Here is a 24,536-nt window from a genome sequence, read left to right as displayed (position 1 = left end):
ATATCCCCACCTGCTTTTAACATTTCTATCTTTATCCCATCAATCCCGGCTGCCTTACCCCCTTTCATTTTACCTACTGCCTCACGAACTTCCCCCACACTCACAACTGGCTCTTCCTCACTCCTACAAGACGTTATTCCTCCTTGTCCTATACACGAAATCACAGCTTCCCTATCTTCATCAACATTTAACAATTCCTCAAAATATTCCCTCCATCTTCCCAATACCTCTAACTCTCCATTTAATAACTCTCCTCTCCTATTTTTAACTGACAAATCCATTTGTTCTCTAGGCTTTCTTAACTTGTTAATCTATGTATAGTAATACATATAAAATAACATTTTTACTTACCTTTATTGAAGATTGGTGATGGCATCTGGAAGATAGAGAGGAGGAGAGAGGAAGTTGGGGTTAGTGTTTGGAAGGAGAATCCCCCTCCATGAGGACTTCAGATATCAAAACCCTCTCTGGGGTTACTTCCCTTCTCTGTCTTTTAATGCCACTAGGACCAGCTTGAGTCACTGGACCCCTGTCTCACAAAATAACTGTCCCACAGTCCTCCATTTCTGGCACCTCTTTAACATTTCCCTAAAATGGGACATGGTTCTCTAACTGAACTTGTTGCAAAGATGGTTTGTTTCAGCTTGCTCAGGGTGGTACTTCTGCACAAACATTTGGACATCATTCCATTTGGCACAAATCTCCTTAATCTTTGAAGAAGGCACCTCATCCACTCCCTCTTCTGCCTCCTCTGAAGCAAGTTCCTCAGCTGTGGTCTGATACTGCTCCAGATGAAGCTCTTCAGTGATTAGCTCTTCCCTGTGGTCCTCCACCAACTCTTCCACATACTCACCACTCGCCTCCAACCCCAGGGTGTTCCCCAATGCCACAATAGAGTCCACAACAGGCAGAGGGTGAGCTGGGTCAGGGTCAGCCTCAAACCCTTCAAAATCCCTCTTTTGGACACAATCTTGCCAGAATTGTCTCCAAGCAGAGTTCAAAGTCCTGGAAGTCACTCTCTCCCAAGCCTTACCTATAAGGCTTATGGAGCTGTAGATGTTGAAGTGATTCCTCCAGAACTCTCTTAGGGTCAGCTTAGTGTCTGTGGTCACTTCAAAGCACTTTTCAAACACTGCTTTTGTGTAGAGCTTTTTGAAGTTCGAAATGACCTGCTGGTCAATGGGCTGGAGGAGAGGAGTGGTGTTAGGAGGCAAGATCTTCACTTTTATAAAACTTAAGTTCTTAGACAAGAGGTCTAATAAGTTTGGAGGATGAGCAGGAGCATTGTCCATTAACAGGAGGCACTTGAGTGGCAATTTCTTTTCCTGGAGGTATTTTTTCACACTGGGGCCAAACACTTCATAGACCCACTCTTTGAAAATTTGTCTTGCGACCCATGCCTTATGATTAGCTTTCCACAAGACACATAACTTGTTCTTAAAGACATTGTTTTTCTTAAATACACTGGGATTTTCTGAATAATACACAAGTAAAGGCTTCACTTTAAAATCACCACTAGCATTAGCACAGAACAAAAGAGTAAGCCTGTCTTTCATAGGCTTGTGTCCTGGCAGTGCCTTTTCCTCCTGTGTGATGAAGGTCCTTTTTGGCATTTTCTTCCAAAATAAGCCTGTTTTGTCACAATTAAACACTTGTTCAGGTTTGAATTCTTCACTGTCTATGAACCCCTTAAACTCCTGTACAAACTTCTCAGCCGCCCGTTTGTCTGAACTGGCTGCCTCACCATGTCTTACAACATTGTGTATGCCACTATGCTTCTTAAATCTGTCAAACCAGCCTCTGCTGGCCTTAAGTTCACTATCAGCATTGGTTCCAGGAGTTTTCTGTACCAAATTGGCATGCAACTTCCTTGCCTTTTCGCAAATAATCGTCTCTGAAACACTATCACTTGCAATCTCTTTATCCTTGATCCACACCAGCAACAACTTCTCAACCTCTTCAACTATTTGTGGTCTTTTTTTTTGGTTAGCATATTAACACCTTTCGCAGCATCAGCTTCCTTGATTTGTTCTTTCTTTGACAGGATAGAACCGATGATCGACTTGTTTTTCCCATACATCCTGGCAAGCTCAACAAGTCTCACACCACTCTCATACTTCTGTATTATTTCCTTCTTAACATCTATGGTGTTTCTCACTTTCTTTACCACAGGGGTACCACTAGCAAGTTTCTTTGGGCCCATGGCAGCTTACTTCACAGTCCCACAAGCACTAAACACAACAAAATACGTAATCGTAAAATGTGTGAATGAGAGCGCAGGTTAGTGTTCACTTAAGCATAAACAAAGCTAGACTGCTCATGGCACCTGTGCAGGGACGCGGACAGAGCGGGCCCGCAGACATGTCCCGTACCCGGCGGTTCGAAAATAGGGGCGCGTTCGATAATAGGGACAGTTTGTCCAAAAAAATGGTCCTATTTTCGAAACATTCGATATGTGATATGTTCGATTTTTGAGGTTCCACTGTACCTGGATGTTAGTCGACTAGTGTGGGTGGGATCGTGGGAGACAAGATTGCAGGACCATAATGTAAATAAGACAGAGTGCCTGGATGATGCACTGTCTTTCTTGAGTTATCCTGGGTGGTTAAGCCTCCAGGGTTAAAAATCCAAACAAAATCTTATCTTAGTTCAAGTTTCTGTCTAACACTGTCTTCACAAATACGTCAATGCACCATTAACCTTTTTTTTTCCTTTCATCAGTTCTATGGTTCACTATGTCCATCATAGACCCATCCACTGACACGTCTGCTCCCAAATACCTGAACACATTTACTTCCTTTATACTCCCTCTAATCTGATATCAGTCATTGCCTAGATATTTTTATTTCCAATAGTTGTAATCTTTGTATTTTAATAATTAACCACCATTCCCCAAATTTTTTATGGGTTACCACTCCACACATGTATGTTTCAAAAGTATAGTTTATTATCTGTGATATTTCATAGATTTATGTTATACAATATGCTATTGTACACATGACCATAACACAAGGCACAGATCACTCTTTGATGTTCCTCGTGTCCATCTCACGCTATGCAAAAACTCAATGCACATAAAAGGCCCTAAAATCTGGAATTCATTACCTGTAAATATAAAAGAAACACTACCTGTTTATAAATTCAAGTCTCTTCTCAAAGATCACTTACTCACTCAAAACCAAATAAATACTGAATAACTGAACCTTATAAATTGTATATCCTATATGTTACTCACAATTATATCACACAAATGTTAAACCTAGGACCCAATCTAACTTTATTTTTTTAAATACACTACCTAACAGAATACTCCATTCGACTGAATGTACAGCAATGCAAGCAACCATATGACCTGTCTTTGTAATACTCATTTGTGCTTTATAGTTATCCGTTTACAATAATGTTTTATCACTGATTTCATCATTGCTTAGTTAATCTTAAGTTAATTTTAAGCCAGCCTGTAATGCTATGCATATAAGTGGCTTTGGCATGCTGCTCTTACCTGTATTTTTTGTACCTCTGTTTGTATGCTTAAATTACTAAATTACTAAATATATGGAAAAATCTTATACAATGCATTACAGGCCATTTTCATTATTTATGCACAAGCTGATGGTCCCTTCAAACATCAGGCAGTGGCTGGCACATCTGTCACTGTCAGTTGCACTGCCCAACTTAATTCTGGCTGCAGGACACCCTTTGTCCACAGTCCTCTGAGTGTGCAGGAAATATCCACAATCAACTTGATTATTATTATTGTAGTTATGTGGAAATATTAAACCCATATGGATCATGCAATACCTGGGAAATGGAAGGTAATCAGGTTTAATCAGAGGATGGAGAGGGTAGCTCAGATTCCTTGGGTAAAGACTCCTTCACCAGTAATGCAGCACTTTTCTTGAATTGACAGTCAACTGAGTTTCAAGGTCTTCGTATCCCACCAAGGCAGGGTTACCTGGAGGTTATTCCGGGGATCAACGCCCCCGCAGCCCGGTCCATCACCAGGCCTCCCGATGGATCAGGGCCTGATCAACTAGGCTGTTACTGCTGGCCGCACGCAGTCCAACGTACGAGCCACAGCCCGGCTGATCCGGCACTGACTTTAGGTATCTGTCCAGCTCTCTCTTGAAGGCAGCCAGGGGTTTATTGGCAATTCCCCTAATGCTTGATGGGAGGCTGTTGAACAGTCTTGGGCCCCAGACACTTATGGTGTTTTCCCTTAGTGTACCAATGGCGCCCCTACTTTTTATTGGGGGCATTTTGCATCGCCAAAAAGAAAAACCAAAGTTTGTCTTTTTAAATTTAGTAATATATACAGGAGAAGAGGTTACTAGCCCCTTGCTCCTGGCATTTTAGTCGCCTCTTACAACACGCATGGCTTATGGAGGAAGAATTCTGTTCCACTTCCCCATGGAGATAAGAGGAAATAAACAAGAATAAGAACTAGAAAGAAAATAGAAGAAAACCCAGAGGGGTGTGTGTATATATATGCTTGTACATGTATGTGTAGTGTGACCTAAGTGTAAGTAGAAGTAGCAAGACATACCTGAAATCTTGCATGTTCATGAGACAGAAAAAAGGACACCAGCAATCCTACCATCATGTAAAACAATCACAGGCTTTTGTTTTACACTCACTTGGCAGGACGGTAGTACCTCCCTGGGTGGTTGCTGTCTACCGACCTACTACCTAGGATCAAAGTGGATGTATGTTGAAAATATGAAATACATGTACCAACAAGTTGATGAGTAAGATGCATGTTGCACATGTGTCTTACATGTATCTTATTTGTGAGCACCATTCCCAAAATTACATATAGTCATCACTCCTTCCTATCATTGGTCTATCTCAGGGGTGGGTAAACTACAAACTGCAGTCTGCATCCAACCTACCAAGGAATTATCCATCCCACAACTATGTTTAGTAATTTAAAAAAAATAGTTCCTTAAATTTAAAAAAAAATTTATATTGATCTGATTATGTCCTAATCAGAGGTGGGTGTTCATCTGTCATAGGAGCAAGATTTAATGCACTTTATATAACCTTTGTGATTAGGAATGTATTATACCTTGATTTCAGGAGAGACATGTTTCTTTTGGGATCTCCCTTTGTTATTGCTAAGGTGAGTGTCATCACCACCAGTACCAAATATCCCCCTTTTCTCCCCAGGATGATGATAATGATAATAATAATTTTTATTTCAAATATGTGTACAAAATACAGTACGCAATAATTTTGAAGCTCATAGTAACATGACCAAACTTAAAACTTAAACTATGACTAAAAGACTACACAGGTTTTTCTAATAGATTTAATAAAAGGTATGGACATGAAGTTAAAAAAATCGTCACAATATTGTTCATTTAAATAATTTAAATTGTAATTAACAATTTGTAAGAGGCTTAGTGATACAGGTCGGCCATCAATCCAACAATCAGTAATCTGGCACTAATTTTGGCTAACCTAATTTCAAATTTCTGGGGTTGCTACACCAACCTGCCACTACTGTTTGGTGGTGCTATTTGCTACATAAGTCATTCCAGTGTATTTTTCTCCATTTATTGTTATAACCTGCTCACTTTTAGCCTTAGCCATGGTTCCAACAAATAAAAGAAATGCTTCTCCTTGTGGAAAGGACATACACTGTACATTGTCCATAAAAGATAAGGCGGGTTTGAAGCCACTGTTGGTTACCATGAGCTCAGTTCACTCAGATAAGCTGTGACCGGTAAATTTGGGCCTACATATGAGAGAATAGGCCTGTGTGGTAAGTGTGCACTACATAAAAAAATTCCTGCAGCACACAGTGCATAATGAGAAAAAATTGTGGCTGTGTCTTCGGTGTAAAACAGTGAATTTGCTGTGTATTTTCGTACACTTTTTATGGTTGTATTCATTTTTTTTTTACTCAATTGATAGGATGGAAGATATATTATAGATTGGTTTCATGATGGAAAATGCCTTGAAATTAAGCTAAAAGTAGCAGAAATGTTTGATTTTTGCCAATGTTCAAGAGTAAACAAATGATGTCACTGTCCAATACATGTCCAGCTGGCTGGTCTAATGCGTGGTCACGAATGGATTGACATTACGTATTTATACAATTATTACAATAATGCAGTAGTCTGCATAACAGTAAACTATTTTTTGTGTGAATAAAAATTAAAAATGGAAAGCAAGCGTAATATAAGAAGGGCCTGGAGATGTGACTAATGAACAAAGAAAATGTTATTTTAGTGCAAAGAATGTTTGCATTGTTTATTCTGGACCCTATTTTGAAATTGGCATCTCTTGAAATTTGTGTGAAATTGGCCAAATTACCAATTTCTGACCATTTTATGGGTAGTTGAAATAGGTACATAGGCAGTTTCTTGTACTCAGTCGACAGAATAGAAGGAATACTAGTGAAATAGCTTTGAGTTTGGTATACTGGAACAATGGAATGGCCAAAAATAGGGCATAAAGTGGGCAAAATTGCTATTGGGTCAAGTGTATTCTAACCTAAGCAGCCTACAGGTCCCGATGATGCCGAATTAGTGATGGTCAAGCAGTACTAGTTTATAAAATTGCAAAACAATTCTGTTTCAAAAGATTATTAAGTACATATATTGATCATTTTCAGAAAAAAAACTGTTATTAGCATGTACGTAATGTGACATAGACAGGGATGTAAGCCACAGTGCAGTGTCTTCCTTTACAGATGACACCTGAATTTGCATGACAGTGTCCTCCATTGAAGACACTGCAAGACTCCAAGTGGACATCAACCAAATCTTTAAATGGGCCTCAAAAACAATTTGAAGTTCAGTGGTGAGAAATTTCAATTACTCCGATGTGGAAAATATGAGGAAATTAAAACTATATCGGAGTATAAAACAAATTCCAACCATACAATAGAGCAAAAAACTAATGTTAAAGACCTGGGAGTGATAATGTCAGAGGATCTCACTTTCAAAGACCACAACATTGTATCAATTGCATCTGCTAGAAAAATGACAGGATGGATAATGAGAACCTTTAAAACTAGGGATGCCAAGCCCATGATGACACTCATCAGGTCACTTGTTCTATCTAGGCTGGAATATTGCTGCACACTAACAGTTGTTTTCAAGGCAGGTGAAATTGTTGATCTAGAAAATGTAGAGAACCTTCATGGCACACATAAGTGCGATAAAACACCAAAATTACTGGGAATGTTTGAAGTTCCTTGACCTGTACTCCCTGGAGCACAGGCGGGAGAGATACGTGATTATATGCACTTGGAAAATCCTAGAGGAATTAGTACCAAATTTTCACGCAAAAATCACTCCCTATGAAAGCAAAAGACTTGGCAGGCAATGCAACATCCCTCCAATGAAAAGCAGGGGTGCCACTAGCACAATAAGAGACAACACAGTAAGTGTCAGGGGCCCAAGACTGTTCACCTGCCTCCCAGCATACATAAGGGGGATTACCAGTAGACCCCTGGCTGTCTTCAAAAAGACTTTGGACAGGTACCTAAAGTCAGTACCCGATCAGCCAGGCTGTGGTTCATACATTGGTTTGTGTGGCCAACAGTAACAGCTAGGTTGATCAAGCCCTGATCCATCATGAAGCCTGGTCACAGACTGGGCTATGGGGGCATTGACCCCCAAAACCCACTCTAGGTATACTGCAGGTATCAAGGTGACTGCAAAGACAGCTTAGGGTTAAAACAATAATGTCAGAATGAAGTGAAAGGAATACAATGCCAATGAAATCCAGCAACTTGTAGTAATTTTTAATTGTATTAGCAGACATGGATACAAGAAATTAAATGTAATGATAATGTCAAACTAGCTACAAGTTATGTCAAAATGGAAAACATATTTTCTTCTATTTTTTTCTGAGCCATACAAAGAAGTTACAATAGTTAGCTTTACATTCATGCTGATTACAATTTTAATGTTGATATAATACAAATATAATTTCATACAGTTACGAGCTCAGAAAAAAGCCACTTATTATGCAGTTCATTTGGGCAAACTAATATTAGAGCTTACACAACACTTAAATCTAGACAGAACTGCAATATACAGTGGACCCCCGGTTAACGATATTTTTTCACTCCAGAAGTATTTTCAGGTGCCAGTACTGACCGAATTTTTTCCCATAAGGAATATTGTGAAGTAGATTAGTCCATTTCAGACCCCCAAACATACACATACAACCGCACTTACATAAATACACGTACATAATTGGTCGCATTCGGAGGTGATCGTTATGCGGGGGTCCACTGTATTGTACAATATAATAATAATATCTTTATTTTTACATGTACAAGGTATACAGGCCTAGCTGACATCAATGACATAATACTACAGTATATAGAAAGCCCCCTTGTTATGCAGAGCATTTTGGGCAAATTAGGTCAGTTTTGTCCCAGGATGTGACCCACACCAGTAAGTTGAATAACACCCAGGTACCTATTTTACTGATAGGTGTCCCCTCAAAGAAGGTTCCTTGATGTTGGTGAGGGGCTCTTGATTTAGGGAATTGGATCTGTGCTCCAGTTCCCCGAATTAAGCCTGAATGCCTTCCATATCATCCCCCCAAGGCGCTGTATAATCCTCCGGGTTTAGCGCTTCCCCTTGATTATAATAATAATAATAATACTGATAGGTGAACATGTCCTGTTTTCCAGCCATATCGGGGATTGACCCCCGGACCTCGGTGCATAAACTGAGTACACTTGGGATTGAGCTGTGGTCCTCGAACTGAAAAATACCTATGTCAAGAAATTCAGAAGGAATACTGGATGAAAGCTCAATAAGCAAGGTTCGAAGATGAGTGTTTGTCATGAATCACATCATGCACAAAAATCAGCGACCAATAAAGAGGCAGTGCCAGGAGCTGTGCTTCGACCCCTGCAACTACATATAGGTGAATACACAACATGTTGCAGATTTCTAAGGCCCAGGACCCCTCAAGGAAGGTTCCTTGATGTTGGTGAGGGGCTCTTGATTTAGGGAATTGGATCTGTGCTCCAGTTCCCCAAATTAAGCCTGAATGCCTTCCACATCCCCCCCCCCCCTAGGCGCTGTATAATCCTCCGGGTTTAGCGCTTCCCCCTTGATTGTAATAATAATAATAAGGCCCAGGAAGAGCCTGTTGCTGACTCAGTTCAGTGTAGGGCATCTGCCCCTGCTGGTGTTTACATCTTGGGAGCCTACACAACTTAACTGATAAATTTTTGCCAATTTTTTTTTCTAATGGCCACTGCTGCAAAATTCCTGCCCAGTTTTCCCCCTCAAGGAAGGCTCCTTGATGTTGGTGAGGGGCTCTTGATTTAGGGAATTGGATCTGTGCTCCAGTTCCCCGAATTAAGCCTGAATGCCTTCCACATCCCCTCCCCCAGGCGCTGTATAATCTTCCGGGTTTAGCGCTTCCCCCTTGATTATAATAATAATCCTGCCCAGTTTAGGGTCATCATTTCTTCCCTAGAAGCTGAGAGTAGTGAAAGTAATAAGACATAAGCTTTAGCAGCCCTCAAAACCAGCAGAACAACACTCAACCTGCTGTAACTGACTCACAGGTGAGTAAGAGATAGTGAGTAAGTTTATTCAGGTATACACAAATACAGTTACATTGATTATCATACATAGCAACATACGTGGAGAGAACCTGGGATGACCCAAAAAAGTAAGACAGTGACTTTATTTTCATTGGTGTATAAATGAAGTGAATGAGTCAAGTGATTAAGTGAATGAGAAAGCAAAGTAATTGAGTAAGTAAGTGTCACTGTGGCCTGGTGGTTAAAGCTCTCACTTCACATGGTGAGTGTCCGGGTTCGATTCCCTGCGAAGGTGGAAAAATATTGGACGTTTTTCTTTATACTGGTTGTCTATGTTCACCCATCAGTAAAATGGGTACCTGGGTGTTAGTTGACTGGTGTGGGTCACATCCTGGGTGTTAGTTGACTGGTGTGGGTCACATCCTGGGTGTTAGTTGACTGGTGTGGGTCACATCCTGGGTGTTAGTTGACTGGTGTGGGTCACATCCTGGGTGTTAGTTGACTGGTGTGGGTCACATCCTGGGTGTTAGTGGACTGGTGTGGGTCACATCCTGGGTGTTAGTGGACTGGTGTGGGTCACATCCTGGGTGTTAGTGGACTGGTGCGGGTGGCATCCTGGGTGTTAGTGGACTGGTGTGGGTGGCATCCTGGGTGTTAGTGGACTGGCGTGGGTGGCATCCTGGGTGTTAGTGGACTGGCGTGGGTGGCATCCTGGGTGTTAGTTGACTGGTATGGGTCACATCCTGGGTGTTAGTGGACTGGTGTGGGTGGCATCCTGGGTGTTAGTGGACTGGTGTGGGTCACATCCTGGGTGTTAGTGGACTGGTATGGGTGGCATCCTGGGTGTTAGTGGACTGGTGTGGGTCACATCCTGGGTGTTAGTGGACTGGTGTGGGTGGCATCCTGGGTGTTGGTGGACTGGTGTGGGTGACATCCTGGGGGTTAGTGGACTGGTGTGGGTGGCATCCTGGGTGTTAGTGGACTGGTGTGGGTCACATCCTGGGTGTTAGTGGACTGGTGTGGGTGGCATCCTGGGTGTTGGTGGACTGGTGTGGGTCACATCCTGGGTGTTAGTTGACTGGTGTGGGTCACATCTTGGGTGTTAGTGGACTGGTGTGGGTCACATCCTGGGTGTTAGTTGACTGGTGTGGGTCACATCCTGGGTGTTAGTTGACTGGTGTAGGTCACATCCTGGGTGTTAGTTGACTGGTGTGGGTTACATCCTGGGTGTTAGTGGACTGGTGTGGGTCACATCCTGGGTGTTAGTGGACTGGTGTGGGTCACATCCTGGGTGTTAGTTGACTGGTGTGGGTCACATCCTGGGTGTTAGTTGACTGGTGTGGGTCACATCCTGGGTGTTAGTGGTCTGGTGTGGGTCACATCCTGGGTGTTAGTGGACTGGTGTGGGTCACATTCTGGGTGTTAGTGGACTGGTGTGGGTCGCATCCTGGGTGTTAGTGGACTGGTGTGGGTGGCATCCTGGGTGTTAGTGGACTGGTGTGGGTGGGATCCTGGGTGTTAGTGGACTGGTGTGGGTGGCATCCTGGGTGTTAGTGGACTGGTGTGGGTGGCATCCTGTGTGTTAGTGGACTGGTGTGGGTGGCATCCTGGGTGTTAGTGGACTGGTGTGGGTGGCATCCTGGGTGTTAGTGGACTGGTGTGGGTGGCATCCTGGGTGTTAGTGGACTGGTGTGGGTGGCATCCTGGGTGTTAGTGGACTGGTGTGGGTGGCATCCTGGGTGTTAGTGGACTGGTGTGGGTGGCATCCTGGGTGTTAGTAGACTGGTGTGGGTGGCATCCTGGGTGTTAGTGGACTGGTGTGGGTGGCATCCTGGGTGTTAGTGGACTGGTGTGGGACACATCCTGGGTGTTAGTGGACTGATGTGGGTCACATCCTGGGTGTTATTGGACTGCTGTGGGTGGCATCTTGGGTGTTAGTGAACTTGTTTGGGTGGCATCCTGGGTGTTAGTGGACTGGTGTGGGTTGAATCCTGGGTGTTAGTGGAGTGGCGTGGGTTGCATCCTGAGTGTTAGTGGAGTGGCGTGGGTCACATCCTGGGTGTTAGTGGACTGGTGTGGGTAGCATCCTGGGTGTTAGTGGACTGGTGTGGGTCACATCCTGGGTGTTAGTGGACTGGTGTGGGTCACATCCTGGGTGTTAGTGGACTGGTGTGGGTCACATCCTGGGTGTTAGTGGACTGGTGTGGGTGGCATCCTGGGTGTTAGTGGACTGGTGTGGATGGCGTCCTCTGTGTTAGTGGACTGGTGTGGGTGGCATCCTGGGTGTTAGTGGACTGGTGTGGATGGCGTCCTCGGTGTTAGTGGACTGGTGTGGGTGGCATCCTGGGTGTTAGTGGACTGGTGTGGGCGGCATCCTGGGTGTTAGTGGACTGGTGTGGGCGGCATCCTGGGTGTTAGTGGACTGGTGTAGGTGGCATTCTAGGTGTTAGTGGACTGGTGTGGGTGGCATCCTGGGTGTTAGTGGACTGGTGTGGGTGGCATCCTGGGTGTTAGTGGACTGGTGTGGGTCGCATCCTGTGTGTTAGTGGACTGGTGTGGGTCGCATCCTGTGACAAAACTGACCTAATTTACTGGAAATGCTCAACATAACAAGTGACTTTCTATATATTAGTATGTCATTGGTGTCAGCTATGGTCTGTATACCTTGTGCATGTACTTGTAGTAAATAGAGATATTATTATTATTATTAAGTAAATAAGCAAGTGAATGAGTGAGTGAATAAGTAAAGTGAATAAGTAAAATAAGTAAATTAAGTGAGTAATTAAAGTAAGTAAAGTTTTAAGTAATAGATAAATGAGTCAGTAAAGCAAGTTTATTTATATAATTTATTTCTATTATATAATTTATAGAATTTGTCAACATGCAATTATCATACATAGTAACATAAGTGTAAATTGCCCACCAGGATGACCCAGAGTCAGTCAAAGTGACATACTTCCAATGTGGTCTTTGTAAAATCTTATTATTTAAAGCCCAGTTGTAAGTTACAGCAGTCAAAATAAGTCACTTTGACTTTTTTTTTTTTGGGGGGGGGATCCTAGGTAATACACACATGTTACTGTACAATGAGATCACAGTTGACTGGTGATATCGTAATATGCAGAACAACCACTGTGAAAAAACAGGAAACATCAAAGCGTTCTCATGAGAAATCACGAATGCGCTTGGAAGTTCGTTATTTTGCATATGTTACTATACTTAACACTTTGCAAATTGGCAAATTTTTGACAAACATCTTTCAGTCCACAGCAGGATTCAAACCTGGACACTGTATCATCATACACAGTACCTTTGTCACTATGCCAGATCTGGCAGAGTGACGAAAATGCTCTTTGAATCCTGTGTGGACTGAGAGATATGTTTCTATGTATGATAATTATACTCGCCTAAATTTGTGTAACTATACTTAGGTGTACTTGTACCTATGTAGTATTACAATCAAAAAGATACACTAAACCTACAAGGGTCATACAGTCCATGTACCTAAATAAGCTTACTTATGGTGGAGTGGAGACTAAGAATGTCTACATTACCACTGTAACTTATTTAACTATCACAGCTTTGCAGTATGGGGTACATGATAAAGATATTAAACTAAGAGTAACTACACTCTGCCAAGGCTGGGAGTGAGATGCAAGGCTTCACTGTTGTTTAAGTCTGGGGTCCACCAGATATAAATTGGGAATTTCACATTCCTGTCTGTTGGTAACTTTCTAACTTCCTTCTGTATTTCAGTAATATATTTTTTCTTGACTTCCAGGAGGCAGAGCTCTTATAAGTATGCAGTACATGTCTCCCTCAACATTCGCGAGGGTTAGGGGATCAAGAGCCTCGCGAATGTTGAAAAACCGTGAATGTTTGGTGCCCCAATATATTGTAGGAAAATATATTACAATACTGCTTCCTTAACTTGTTGAACCATGAATAATCATAAAATACATGAAAACGTCGTAAATTGTACTAAATATATACATGTTATGCTTTAATAACGTATGTTATTTAATAACATGTATGTTAATAACATGTATGTTAATAACATGTATGTTATTAAATACCACAGACTCCATCACTGCGAGTCCCTACTACCCTCCCTCCGACCCCTGCAACTGGCAGCCAGCCCTCCCACCACTCAGTGTGGTGAGTGTTTTGTTTGTTCATTATTTGCTATTAAACTACAGTATAAATAATGTAAACCCATTCATGACTGCATATTGGAATGGCTATTAGGAAAGGTATTAGACGGTGACATCATGTGTTTACTCTTGAACACAGATGTGGCTTAGCGCTTCTTTTTGATTATAATAATAATAATCTTGAACACAGCAAAGAATCGAACATTTCTGCTATTGCTAATAATAACAATAGTAATAATAATAATAATAATAATAATAAATACGATATAATTGAAGAAGGAAATTGTACAAAAATACGAGTGAGTGGTTGACACATCGTCGGTGTGACTTTGTTTACGCTGGAGTGAACATTAGTCTCCCTGCTCTTCCAAACATTTCACAATAATTCAGCGGTTGAGGCAGTGGTATTTAATAACATATATGTTATAAATAATAATAGTACATGTTATTATTAATAACATGTATTATTATTAACATGTATGTATTTAATAACATATATGTTATAAATAATAATAGTACATATTATTAATAACATGTATTATTATTAACATGTATGTTATTAAATACCATTGCCTCAATCACTGCCTCTACCACTCCAGTCACACTCAATCTACAAGCACCAAACACAATGAATTATTGTAAAATGTTTGGAAGAGCAGGGAGACTAATGCTCACTCCAGCATAAACAAAGTCAAACTGACGATGTGTCAACCACTCCCTCGTATTTTTGTACAATTTCCTTCTTCAGTTATATCATATTTATTATTATTATTATTATTATTATTATTATTATTATTATTATTACTATTGTTATTATTAGCTGTAGCAGAAATGTTTAATTCTTTGCAGTGTTCAAGAGTAAACACATGATGTCACCGTCTAATACCTGTCCGAATAGCCATTCCAATATGCAGTCATGAATGGGTTTACATTATTTATACTGTAGTTTAATAGCAAATAATGAACAAACAAAACACTCACCACACTGAGTGGTGGGAGGGCTGACTGGCAGTTGTGAGGGTCGGAGGGAGGGTAGTAGGGACTCGCAGGTGGCGGGAAACTTAATTATGATTTGGCGGCTGGGAATTTGGCGGTTGGGAATTCGCGAATGTGTGAAGCCCGTGAATGTTGAGGGAGACCTGTATATCATACTGTATCTTAACACCTACAACAACAACAGCAACAACTAGTAAGTATCTTGCTTGTGTGAGCTCATAATCTCATTCATATGAAAATGTATTTATTGAATTAATGTCTTTTAATCCATTTATTGAATTAATATCTGGTCAGATGTATAGCCCTTGTGGTTTAGTGCTTCTTTTTGATAATAATAATAATAATAATAATAATAATAATAATAATAATAATAATAATAATAATATCTGGTCAGTGATTAGTTGTTTTCAACTTAATTTTTAAGTGATAATGAAAATTAACTCTATTTCCAAAGAGATCTTACTAGTTACTTATTTAGAAAAATCAGTTGTACAGAGTATTTCAGACATGCTAAACCTACAACTTTTCATTAGCACTTAAAATTAAATAAAAGATACATAAGTATAGTTTGGACTACGTGAAATCTAATAAGATTCATACATTTTCAAATTCAAATTCAAAATTTATTTCCACATGATACATTATTTGTGCAGAGCTGAATGACATTACATAAGCCAAAAATAAATATATTGAGTTGGTAGACTATACTGGTAGTCAGTTCTGGATAAATTATTATAATTATTTGGCCAAAATAGATGATGGCAATAGTACAGGAGCATGGACATTAGTTCAGTCACGGGAAAGAAGGTTACAAAAGGTTATGATAGAGTAATTCTTTACAAACATTCAAGGCACAAGGGTATCTTAATATTTTATATGTACACCTGAAAGACATGTGTTTGAGCTGTTATTAAATATTTACAATTTTCCATTGATAAAAGTGCGGCCCCAGAAGTTTGTCTAAGGCACTATAGTATCAGAAGCCACTCCCTCAAGTCATACCTTAGTAGCAGAATTCAATATGTGTATGCAAATGGTGCAAATCTTCCACCCAACCAATCACAGTAGGAGTCCCACAAGGAAGTGTCCTTGGACCACTCCTCTTTCTCATCTACATCAATGATCTATCGAATGCATCACAGCTACTCAAACCTATGTTATTTGCAGATGACACGACATACGTCTTCTCCCACCCAAACCCAGTCATACTCGCCAACACTGTCAATGCCGAATTGCAGAAAATATCTGCCTGGATGATGACCAATAAGCTTACCCTGAATACTGATAAAACCTATTTCATTCAGTTTGGAAACAAAGCTGCAAATGTTCCATTTAACATAATGCTAAATGGATCATCAGTCACAAGACTTGCTGAGGGAAAATTCCTAGGTATCCACCTTGACAGTAGCCTTAAGTTCCAGACACATATACAACAAATCACCAAGAAAATCTCTAAGACTGTAGGCATACTATCAAAGATACGGTACTACATTCCACAATCAGCTCTCCTGGCACTGTACCATTCACTCATATACCCTTATCTCACATATGGAATTTGTGCATGGGGATCAACAACATTAAATCACCTAAGACCTCTAATAACCCAGCAAAAGGCAGCAGTCAGAATGATAACAAATTCCCACTCCCGCCAGCATACTCCACCAATTTTCAAAAGTCTAAATCTGCTCACCATTAAGAACATCCATACTTATTCATGTGCCTACTACATACACACAACAATACATGCAAATATAAACCCTCCACTCAAACTTCTTGCTAACCTTAACAGGACACATGACCATAACACAAGACACAGATCTCTTTTTGATGTACCTCGTGTCCGTATCACACTGTGTAAAAACTATGCATATAAAGGGCCCCAAAATATGGAATTCATTACCAGAAGATACTAAAGTAACCTGGTCTGAAAATCAATTTTAAGACTCTTCTCAAAAGTCACTTAATCACCCTAGACTAAATTCTAAATACTCAGTACTCACATACTTAATATGTATTACCATATCATAATTTCAACAATTACTTTTGAACCTTTTATCCATTGTCGACAGGAATGTAATTGAATCATTTTTTTCACAAAAGCATTCTTGAATATATGAATATATCTTTTGTCTTATATAAATTAGATTAATTATAATTAATAATCTACTGTACAACTATGATATAATTCTTAGTGTTAAGTAGTCAGTAAGCTAATAATGTTAAGTCGGCCCATAATGCCTAGGCATAATAGAGGCTTTCTTTGCATTGAAATCCATTATTGTAAATACATAATCTCAATGTACTATCTGCAAAGACATCAATAAATTAAATAAATAAATAAATAAGGACTCCAATGGAAATACTAAGTCACTTATACTTTTTTAGGTTAACCTGGTGGGTAATTTACACATATGTTACTATGCAATAAGAATACAGATGCAGAACCACTGTGAAAAGAATAGTGAACTTCCAAATGCTTTCATGAGTTCTCACATTATCAAGGAACTATTATCCATGATAATCTGCTTGGAAGTTCACTATTCTCTTCAGAGTGGTTGTTCTGTATGTGTTACTACTTATAATATTTGTACTTATGTGTAACTATACTTAAATAAATTTACTTAAGCAAGATAGGCTGGTGATGTAGCTCATCAGTTAAAAACTTATTGCCTACCCCAGGTGTATCTGGCAGGTCAGTGGTTGACACTTACACAGTTGCAGCAGCAGTGACCAAAATGCTGATTGTTCGGTCATCCAGTGAACATCTGTCAGTCACTGTCTGAATGCAATCTCCCTCCCTCCCTTGTGTTATACAGCCCATGATGACACTGTTGGGCAGCTTCACTTAGTTCCCCCTTGAATGTGGTTTTCCATACGAGTCACTAAATTTAGCAATATACATTGAATTGGGACAGAGTCTAACACTATAAATATTAAATCTAGTACTAACCTTGTGCCTCATAAATTAACTAGAAGATCTAAGTGTTTTGACCTTAGGAGTAATATGTGGTACGTATTACATGGTATTGTATAATGCATGTAAAAGCCCATAGTTATGCAGTGCATTTTGAACATAAGAAAGGAGGAACACTGCAGCAGGCCTGTTGGCGCATAATAGGCAAGTCCTTTACAATCCATCCCACTAACAAAATATTTGCCCAACCCAATTTTCAATGTCACCCAAGAAATAAACTCTGATAACTCAATCCACTCATATGCAAGTCCCACTCAAATCCAATCCCTCTCACTCATGTATTTATCCAACCTAAATTTGGAACTACCCCAAGTTTTAACCTCAATAACCTAACTAGGTAGACTGTTCCACTCATCAACTATCCTATTTCCAAACCAATACTTTCCTATATCCTTTCTAAATCTAAACTTTTTTAATTTGAATCCATTACTGTGGGTTCTCTCTTGGAGAGATATCCTCAAGATCTTATTTATATCCCCTTTATTAACAGACTTAAGATTAAACATACATTAAACTATACCACTCTCTAATCTATCCTTACCTCACCCATGGTAATTGTGCCTAGGGATCTGCTAAACCAAATCATCTTAAACAATTAATAACCCAACAAAAAACTGCTGTGCAGACTGTCGCCCATTCCTGTGCCAGACAACACAGCCCCTTGCTCTTCAAGAGCCTGAACTTACTTAATATACAAAATATTCACTCATATTACTGTGCTTATTATATATATAGAACATTAAACTCCATTATAAACCCTCTGAAAGTTTTCCTTGATAGTTGCAAAAAACACACAACCGTAACACAAGACACAGAACTCTCTTCGACATTCCCCGTTTCCAAATCACCCTTTGCAAAAATTCAGCGTGCATAAAAGGCCCTAGGATCTGGAATTCATTGCCTGAAACACTGAAAGGTCACCAGGCTGCCAATCGATTTAGAGCTATTGTTAAAAATCACCATCTCAATAATGTAACTAAACCAGCAATATGCTATATCAAACAAAACCAGCTCATCCAACTTTATCCCTGTTCTTTCAGTCTTCCTCCAGCTCCCATAAAAAAATAAATTACTCACCTTGTTCTATTTCTATTGAAACTAAGTAACTAATGGAAAAAAATATGTGGAATCTGCAAAGTCTGAGACCAAATCCCTATCTTTTACATGTTATAATGTGTTCAATATATGTGATTTCACTTATGCACCATTAGCCAGAAATGCATCTATTGCATAAAGTGAGGGACTCCTGTATTAGTTATTTTATACAGAACAATAATATTGTCAAGGAGGAAATCATAATAAACATGTGATTGCAGATATATCAACAAAAATAGGAAAAACACATGAGCACTTTCATATGCTTACACACACACATCTTCAGAGGAAGATATGAAGATGTGTAAGCACATGAAAGCACTCAGGTGTTTCTCCTATTTTCATTGTGGTATTTTATATTAATTGTCAAATAAATAATCTTCAATTGATCAGTGCAATAGAAATTCAGTGAAAGCTTAAAGTACTATTATGATTAAAAATATTTATAAAATGATTGCTTGGCTTCTTAGCACACATAGCCACTCATGTTATCCAAATTTTCTGGATATTATTATCTAAAATCTTGATTTTCAGTCTGGAGCCGATGTCTCTGTTATTTACCAGGCTAAGTGGATGATTGTAAAATATAACTTGTTTATTTACATCTCAGTCTTAAAAAAGAAAATGATTTCTGATACACAAAATAACTGTTTTTACTAGTAGTTTTGTTTGTAAAATATTAACCAGCAAAAATACCATTTTATCCCCCCCCACCCAAAAAAAAAAAATCTTTACACAAGTCAATTTTATATGCTAAGACTGTTATCCTACCTCAGCTCATTTCAAAGTCAAGTCCTATCTAAGGAATACAACCATCCCCCAGTATGCCACCCATACCAGTTGACTAACACCCAGACACCTACTTACCGCTAGGTGAAGAGGGACAGCAGGTGTAAGGAAACATGCATAGAAATGATAAACTAATAAAAAAAGCTGTCGTGTCTAATATTGTATATACTACTGTACTGTGACAAAATTTTTGGTTACCTATAGGAAGCTTTAAGAGAGAATCTAAGCTGGTGGTGTCCCATCTTCAGTACTTTATTGTAGAAGTGTTTTATTTTACTGGTTGTAACACTCACTAACTTCTTTTAAGCCAATCTAATGTTCTACCACACTTTTTGTAAAGAGCTTTTAAACTGCACAAAGATTTGCTTGCATGATATGTACAACTGACAGGCCAAAGTTTCGTTTTAAAATACAACACTTGTACAGTTTGTACACTCTTGTACTGTCTATACATTCTTGTAAGGCTTTCTTTCAATTTAAATTGAAGAAAGTCTCTCTTAAGTTAATAATGTACTCTGGGTAGTACTCTTCTTTATCATATTTGACAAAGATTACTGGATCATTCACATTATCCACTGTTGTGTCATACAGTGTGCTGGAAGACCTGGCTGGAGGGCGGGTGAGGGACGGTGAACCTTGAACCACCATGCCAACGATGACTTCTGCCAATATTAATGTAAAGTGGCCATTCACAGTATGGGTACAGTGACCACGGGCAACAGCAGCACTGAAAAGAAGGAAAAAGTGAAGATTAGTGGTATAATAATTTACTAACCATGTTTGTGGACTAGAAGACAAGGCATTGAAGGTACAGGAAGGCCACGTGTATTTGGCACCTTTTTGGTGTTCCATGTTTTTGATGGTTTTTAAATGAGATTTTATGCATTATGTTTTGTGCTCTCTGCTTTTCCATTGTTTTTTCACAAAATCTGAGTAAGGGAAGGACACGCAGTGCCATATTTTAAGGTAAGTATTGTATGTACTATGTATTTATTTTACTTTTGTATCTTTTTTTTATGCCTACCTGTATTAATCACTGAATATATGATAGTATAAATACATTATCATGCATTTTAGATGCATTCTATGTTGAAAAAACTTTTTTCCACAAACTGGTAATTTTTGCTTATCACTATGGGTTGGAAACTTAGCAGCTGTAAAAATGGGTCCCTCCTATATTTAAAACATCTATAACTATATATTCTACTAGCTTCCTGTCAGCTGGCAATGGTATATGACCTCAAGGAGGAAGTCCATTATAATTTTAGATGTCCATTAGCAGTTGTTTTGCATCTGTTATTGCTCATTTGTGAATATACTGAATATATACAGGCACTGACTATGTTCCTAGAACTATGGCAGTCTGTGGAAGTTCCTGAAACACGGCTAATACACGTCAGTGTTTTACATTCCCTACACACAAAATTGATTTCCCTGCACTATATTGAGCACCTAGACTAGTGTGCACAGACATTACATCTGTTTTGAAACCATTTCTTCTTGTCTGTAACAGGAAATGCAGTTAGAAAGTGATCACCATACTTCAAACAAGAGGGTATTTAGTGATCAGTACCATGACACATGTGTTGTGCAGGCATTGGGCATATGGTGGTCAGTTACCAGTCTTCATCTGGAACATATTGTATGCATTCATCATTCCAGTGTCAACAAGGGTTAAGGGATAATAAAATATTTGAGAGAGTTGCTTTAAATTTGGTTAGAGTTTAGCATAGTGTGGGTATGGTTGTTATTGAGAGATGAGGTGATTTTTGAGTATAGTCCTATATTGATTTGTGGACAGGGGACCTCTTGCTGTTTCAGGCATTTGGGTCCTTTCTGTGCATTGCATTTTTGCATGGTGTGAGACGGACACGAGGGATGTCAAAAAGTGTTTTGTGCTTCGTGTCATGCCTATGTATTCTGTTGAAGCTGTCTAGGAGAAGTTTGAGTGGAGGGTTGATATTGGAGTTTAACCCTTTGACTGTTTTGGTAGTATATATAGGTCTTACGACCCAGTGTTTCAGACATACATGTATTAATACGCATAAATTCTAGCGGTTTCAAATCGAGCAGGAGAAAGCTGGTAGGCCCACATGTGAGAGAATGGGTCTGTGTGGTCAGTGTGCATCACATAAAAAAATCCTGCAGCATGCAGTGCATAATGGGGAAAAAAAAACTGACCATTTTTTTGGATTAAAATGCTGACTTTGAGGTGTATTTTCGTATAGTATTTATCATTGTATTCTAGTTTTCATGGTCTCACATGATAAAATGGAAAACATATTACAGAAATAGAGATGACTTTGATTAGTTTCACAATGAAATTGAGCTCAAAGTAGCAGAAATGTTTGATTTTTACCAGTGTTCAGGAGTAAGCAAATCACACCACACATCAACTGGGGAGTATTTTTTGTATGAATAAAAAATCAAAATAGAAAGCAATAGTAATGCAAGAGGGGCTAGAGACGTGACTAATGAACAGAGGATATGTTATTTTAGTGCCAAGAATGTCTACATTGTTTATTCTGGACCCTATTTTGAAATAGGCATCTTTTTTAATTTGCGTGAAATTGGCCAAATTGCCAATTTCTGACCACTTTATTAGGTAGTTCAAATCGGTAAATGGGCGGTTTCTTGTACTCAACTGATAGAAAAAATGGAGTTCTAAAGAAATAGCTAAGAGTTTGGTCAACTGGAACAATGGAATTGGCCAAAAACAGGGCTCAAAGTGGGCAAAATCGCTGATGCGTGTATGTCGCCAAGATCGCTAACTTCGCGGGAGCGTAATTCCGTGAGTTTTTGACCAAATTTCATACTTTTGGTGTCATTACCATCGGGAAAAGATTCTCTATCATTTCATAAGAAAAAAATCATTCTTTTCCAAAAAATTTGCGACATAGAATGACAGTTTCAGAAAGGGGCTTGCGACAGTCAAAGGGTTAAAGTTTTGTATATATAGTAGGCACAATAATAAGTGTGTATATTTTGTATATTAAGTAAGTTCAAGCTTTTGAAGAGTGGTGGGGTGTGTTGTCTGGCACAGGAGTTTGTGATCATTCACACTGCCACTTTTTGTTGGGTTATTAAAGGTTTAAGGTGATTGGCTGTGGTAGATCCCCAAGCACAAAAATACCATAGGTGAGGTAAGGGTATATTAGAGTGATATAAAGTAAGGAGCGCCCTTTGGGGTACATAGTATCGTATCTTGGAAAGGATGCCTACTGTTTAGGAAACTTCCTTAGCTATATGCTGGATGTGGGTCTGAAATTTAAGATTACAGTCAAGGTGGAGATCTAAAAATTTGCCCTCAGTGTGTCTTGTAATGGGTGAACCATTTATTGATATGTTTAGCTGGATATTTAATGCTCTGTTTCCAAAAAGCATGAAGATAAGATTTTGTTCAGATTTTTAACCCTGGAGGGTTAGCCACCCAGGATAACCCAAGAAAGTCAGTGCGTCATCAAGGACTGTTTGTCTTATTTCCATTATGGTCCTCAATCTTGTCCCCCAGGATGTGACCCACATCAGTTGACTAACACCCAGGTACCTACTTGCTGCTAGGTGAACAGGACAACAGGTGTAAGGAAACACGTCAAAATGTTTCCACCCCGCCAGGATTCGAACCTGGGCCCTCCGTGTGTGAAGCAAGAGCTTTAGCCACCAGGTTTTGTCTATATTGAGAGTAAGTTTATTGGTCATCATCCAGTTTGATATTTTATGTAGCTTGCTGTTTACAGTGTTACCAAGTACAGTGGACCCCCGCTTAACGATCACCTCCAAATGCGACCAATTATGTAAGTGTATTTATGTAAGTGCGTTTGTACGTGTATGTTTGGGGGTCTGAAATGGACTAATCTACTTCACAATATTCCTTATGGGAAAAAATTCGGTCAGTACTGGCACCTGAACATACTACTGGAATGAAAAAAGTTCGTTAACCGGGGGTCCACTGTATAGCCAGGTTTGGGTGGGAGAAGACATAAGTGGTGTCACCTGCGAATAGAATTGGTTTAAGGAGTTGCGATGCATTTGGGAGGTCATTGATGTAAATAAGAAAGTAGAGGACCTAGGACACTTCCCTGTGGCACTTCAACAACTACAGGCTGAGTATTTGAGGTCACACCAATTGTGTATAGATACTGGTGCCTACCAGTAAGATAAGATTTTAGGTAATTGAGTGTCCTCTGACCCTGTAATGCTCTAGTTTTAGGTGCAAGATATTGTGGTCTACTGTATCAAATGCTTTCCATAGGTCTATGAAGAGCTCCAGAGGATATTCATTTTTTCAAGTGCTGTATATAGTAATTTGAGCATCTGAATAAATGCATCGTTCGTGCTTTTTTTCGGCCTAAACCCAAACTGGCAGGGGTTCAGTATGTTATGGGATAGGAGGTAGGAGTGGATTTGGTTATGTATTATTTTTTCGAAGATTTTAGAGAGCAAAGGCAGGTTAGATGTTGATCTGTAGTTATTTAATTCTGTAAGATCACCTCCTTTGAGGATCGGGGTGACCCTTGCTGTCTTGAGTCTGGATGGGAATGTCGAAGATTCAACAGATTTGTTAAATAGTGTTGTAATAATGGTGGTCAGCACATGAGCTGCTTTTTTATACATGATTGGTGACAAATTATTTAGGTCTCCTGCCTTGTTTTTTAATGATTTAATTATTAGTGAGACTTCATTAGGATTTGTTGGCGCTATATAGAGTATGTGGGCAATTACCAGGGAGGTAGTCTTGTGGCTGAGTATTTGTTTGGGATTTTGCTTGCTAGTTTTGATCCTATAGTAGAAAAGAAGACATTAAGTTTACTGGCAGTGTGTATAGGCTGTATGTGTGGTTCGTCTGGTTTCGCTAAGTTTTCTAGTGCCCAAAATTTCAGAGAGTTTTCCAGTCTTTTTCATATTGCCTCTTCATTAAATCTGTTTAAATAATACATTTGTTTGGACTTCTATATTAGATTAGTAAGTACAGCCTCTCCTCACTTAGTGATGTACA

General features: G+C 39.4%; 2 protein-coding genes across 2 annotated transcripts in view; one reads left to right on the top strand and one right to left on the bottom strand.

The window, feature by feature from the left end:
* Positions 1-15,283: 15,283 nt before the first annotated feature.
* LOC128704935 (protein mono-ADP-ribosyltransferase PARP11-like) overlaps positions 15,284-24,536 on the bottom strand; it is a 51,119-nt gene continuing 41,866 nt past the window's right edge. The window contains exon 4 of the mRNA XM_070104386.1: positions 15,284-20,267. Coding sequence (XP_069960487.1) covers positions 20,012-20,267 — 256 coding nt within the window. The 3' untranslated portion in view covers positions 15,284-20,011. The remainder of the gene's footprint in view (positions 20,268-24,536) is intronic.
* Positions 20,208-24,536, top strand: part of LOC128704930 (unc-112-related protein) — a 452,607-nt gene continuing 448,278 nt past the window's right edge. The window contains exon 1 of the mRNA XM_070104385.1: positions 20,208-20,348. The gene's annotated coding sequence lies outside the window, so the exon portion shown is untranslated. The remainder of the gene's footprint in view (positions 20,349-24,536) is intronic.

The sequence above is a fragment of the Cherax quadricarinatus genome, chromosome 91 (assembly GCF_038502225.1).
Source record: "Cherax quadricarinatus isolate ZL_2023a chromosome 91, ASM3850222v1, whole genome shotgun sequence".
Taxonomy (NCBI): domain Eukaryota; kingdom Metazoa; phylum Arthropoda; class Malacostraca; order Decapoda; family Parastacidae; genus Cherax; species Cherax quadricarinatus.
Note: the sequence above shows the minus strand (reverse complement) of the source record. Positions and strands in the feature narration are given on the sequence as shown.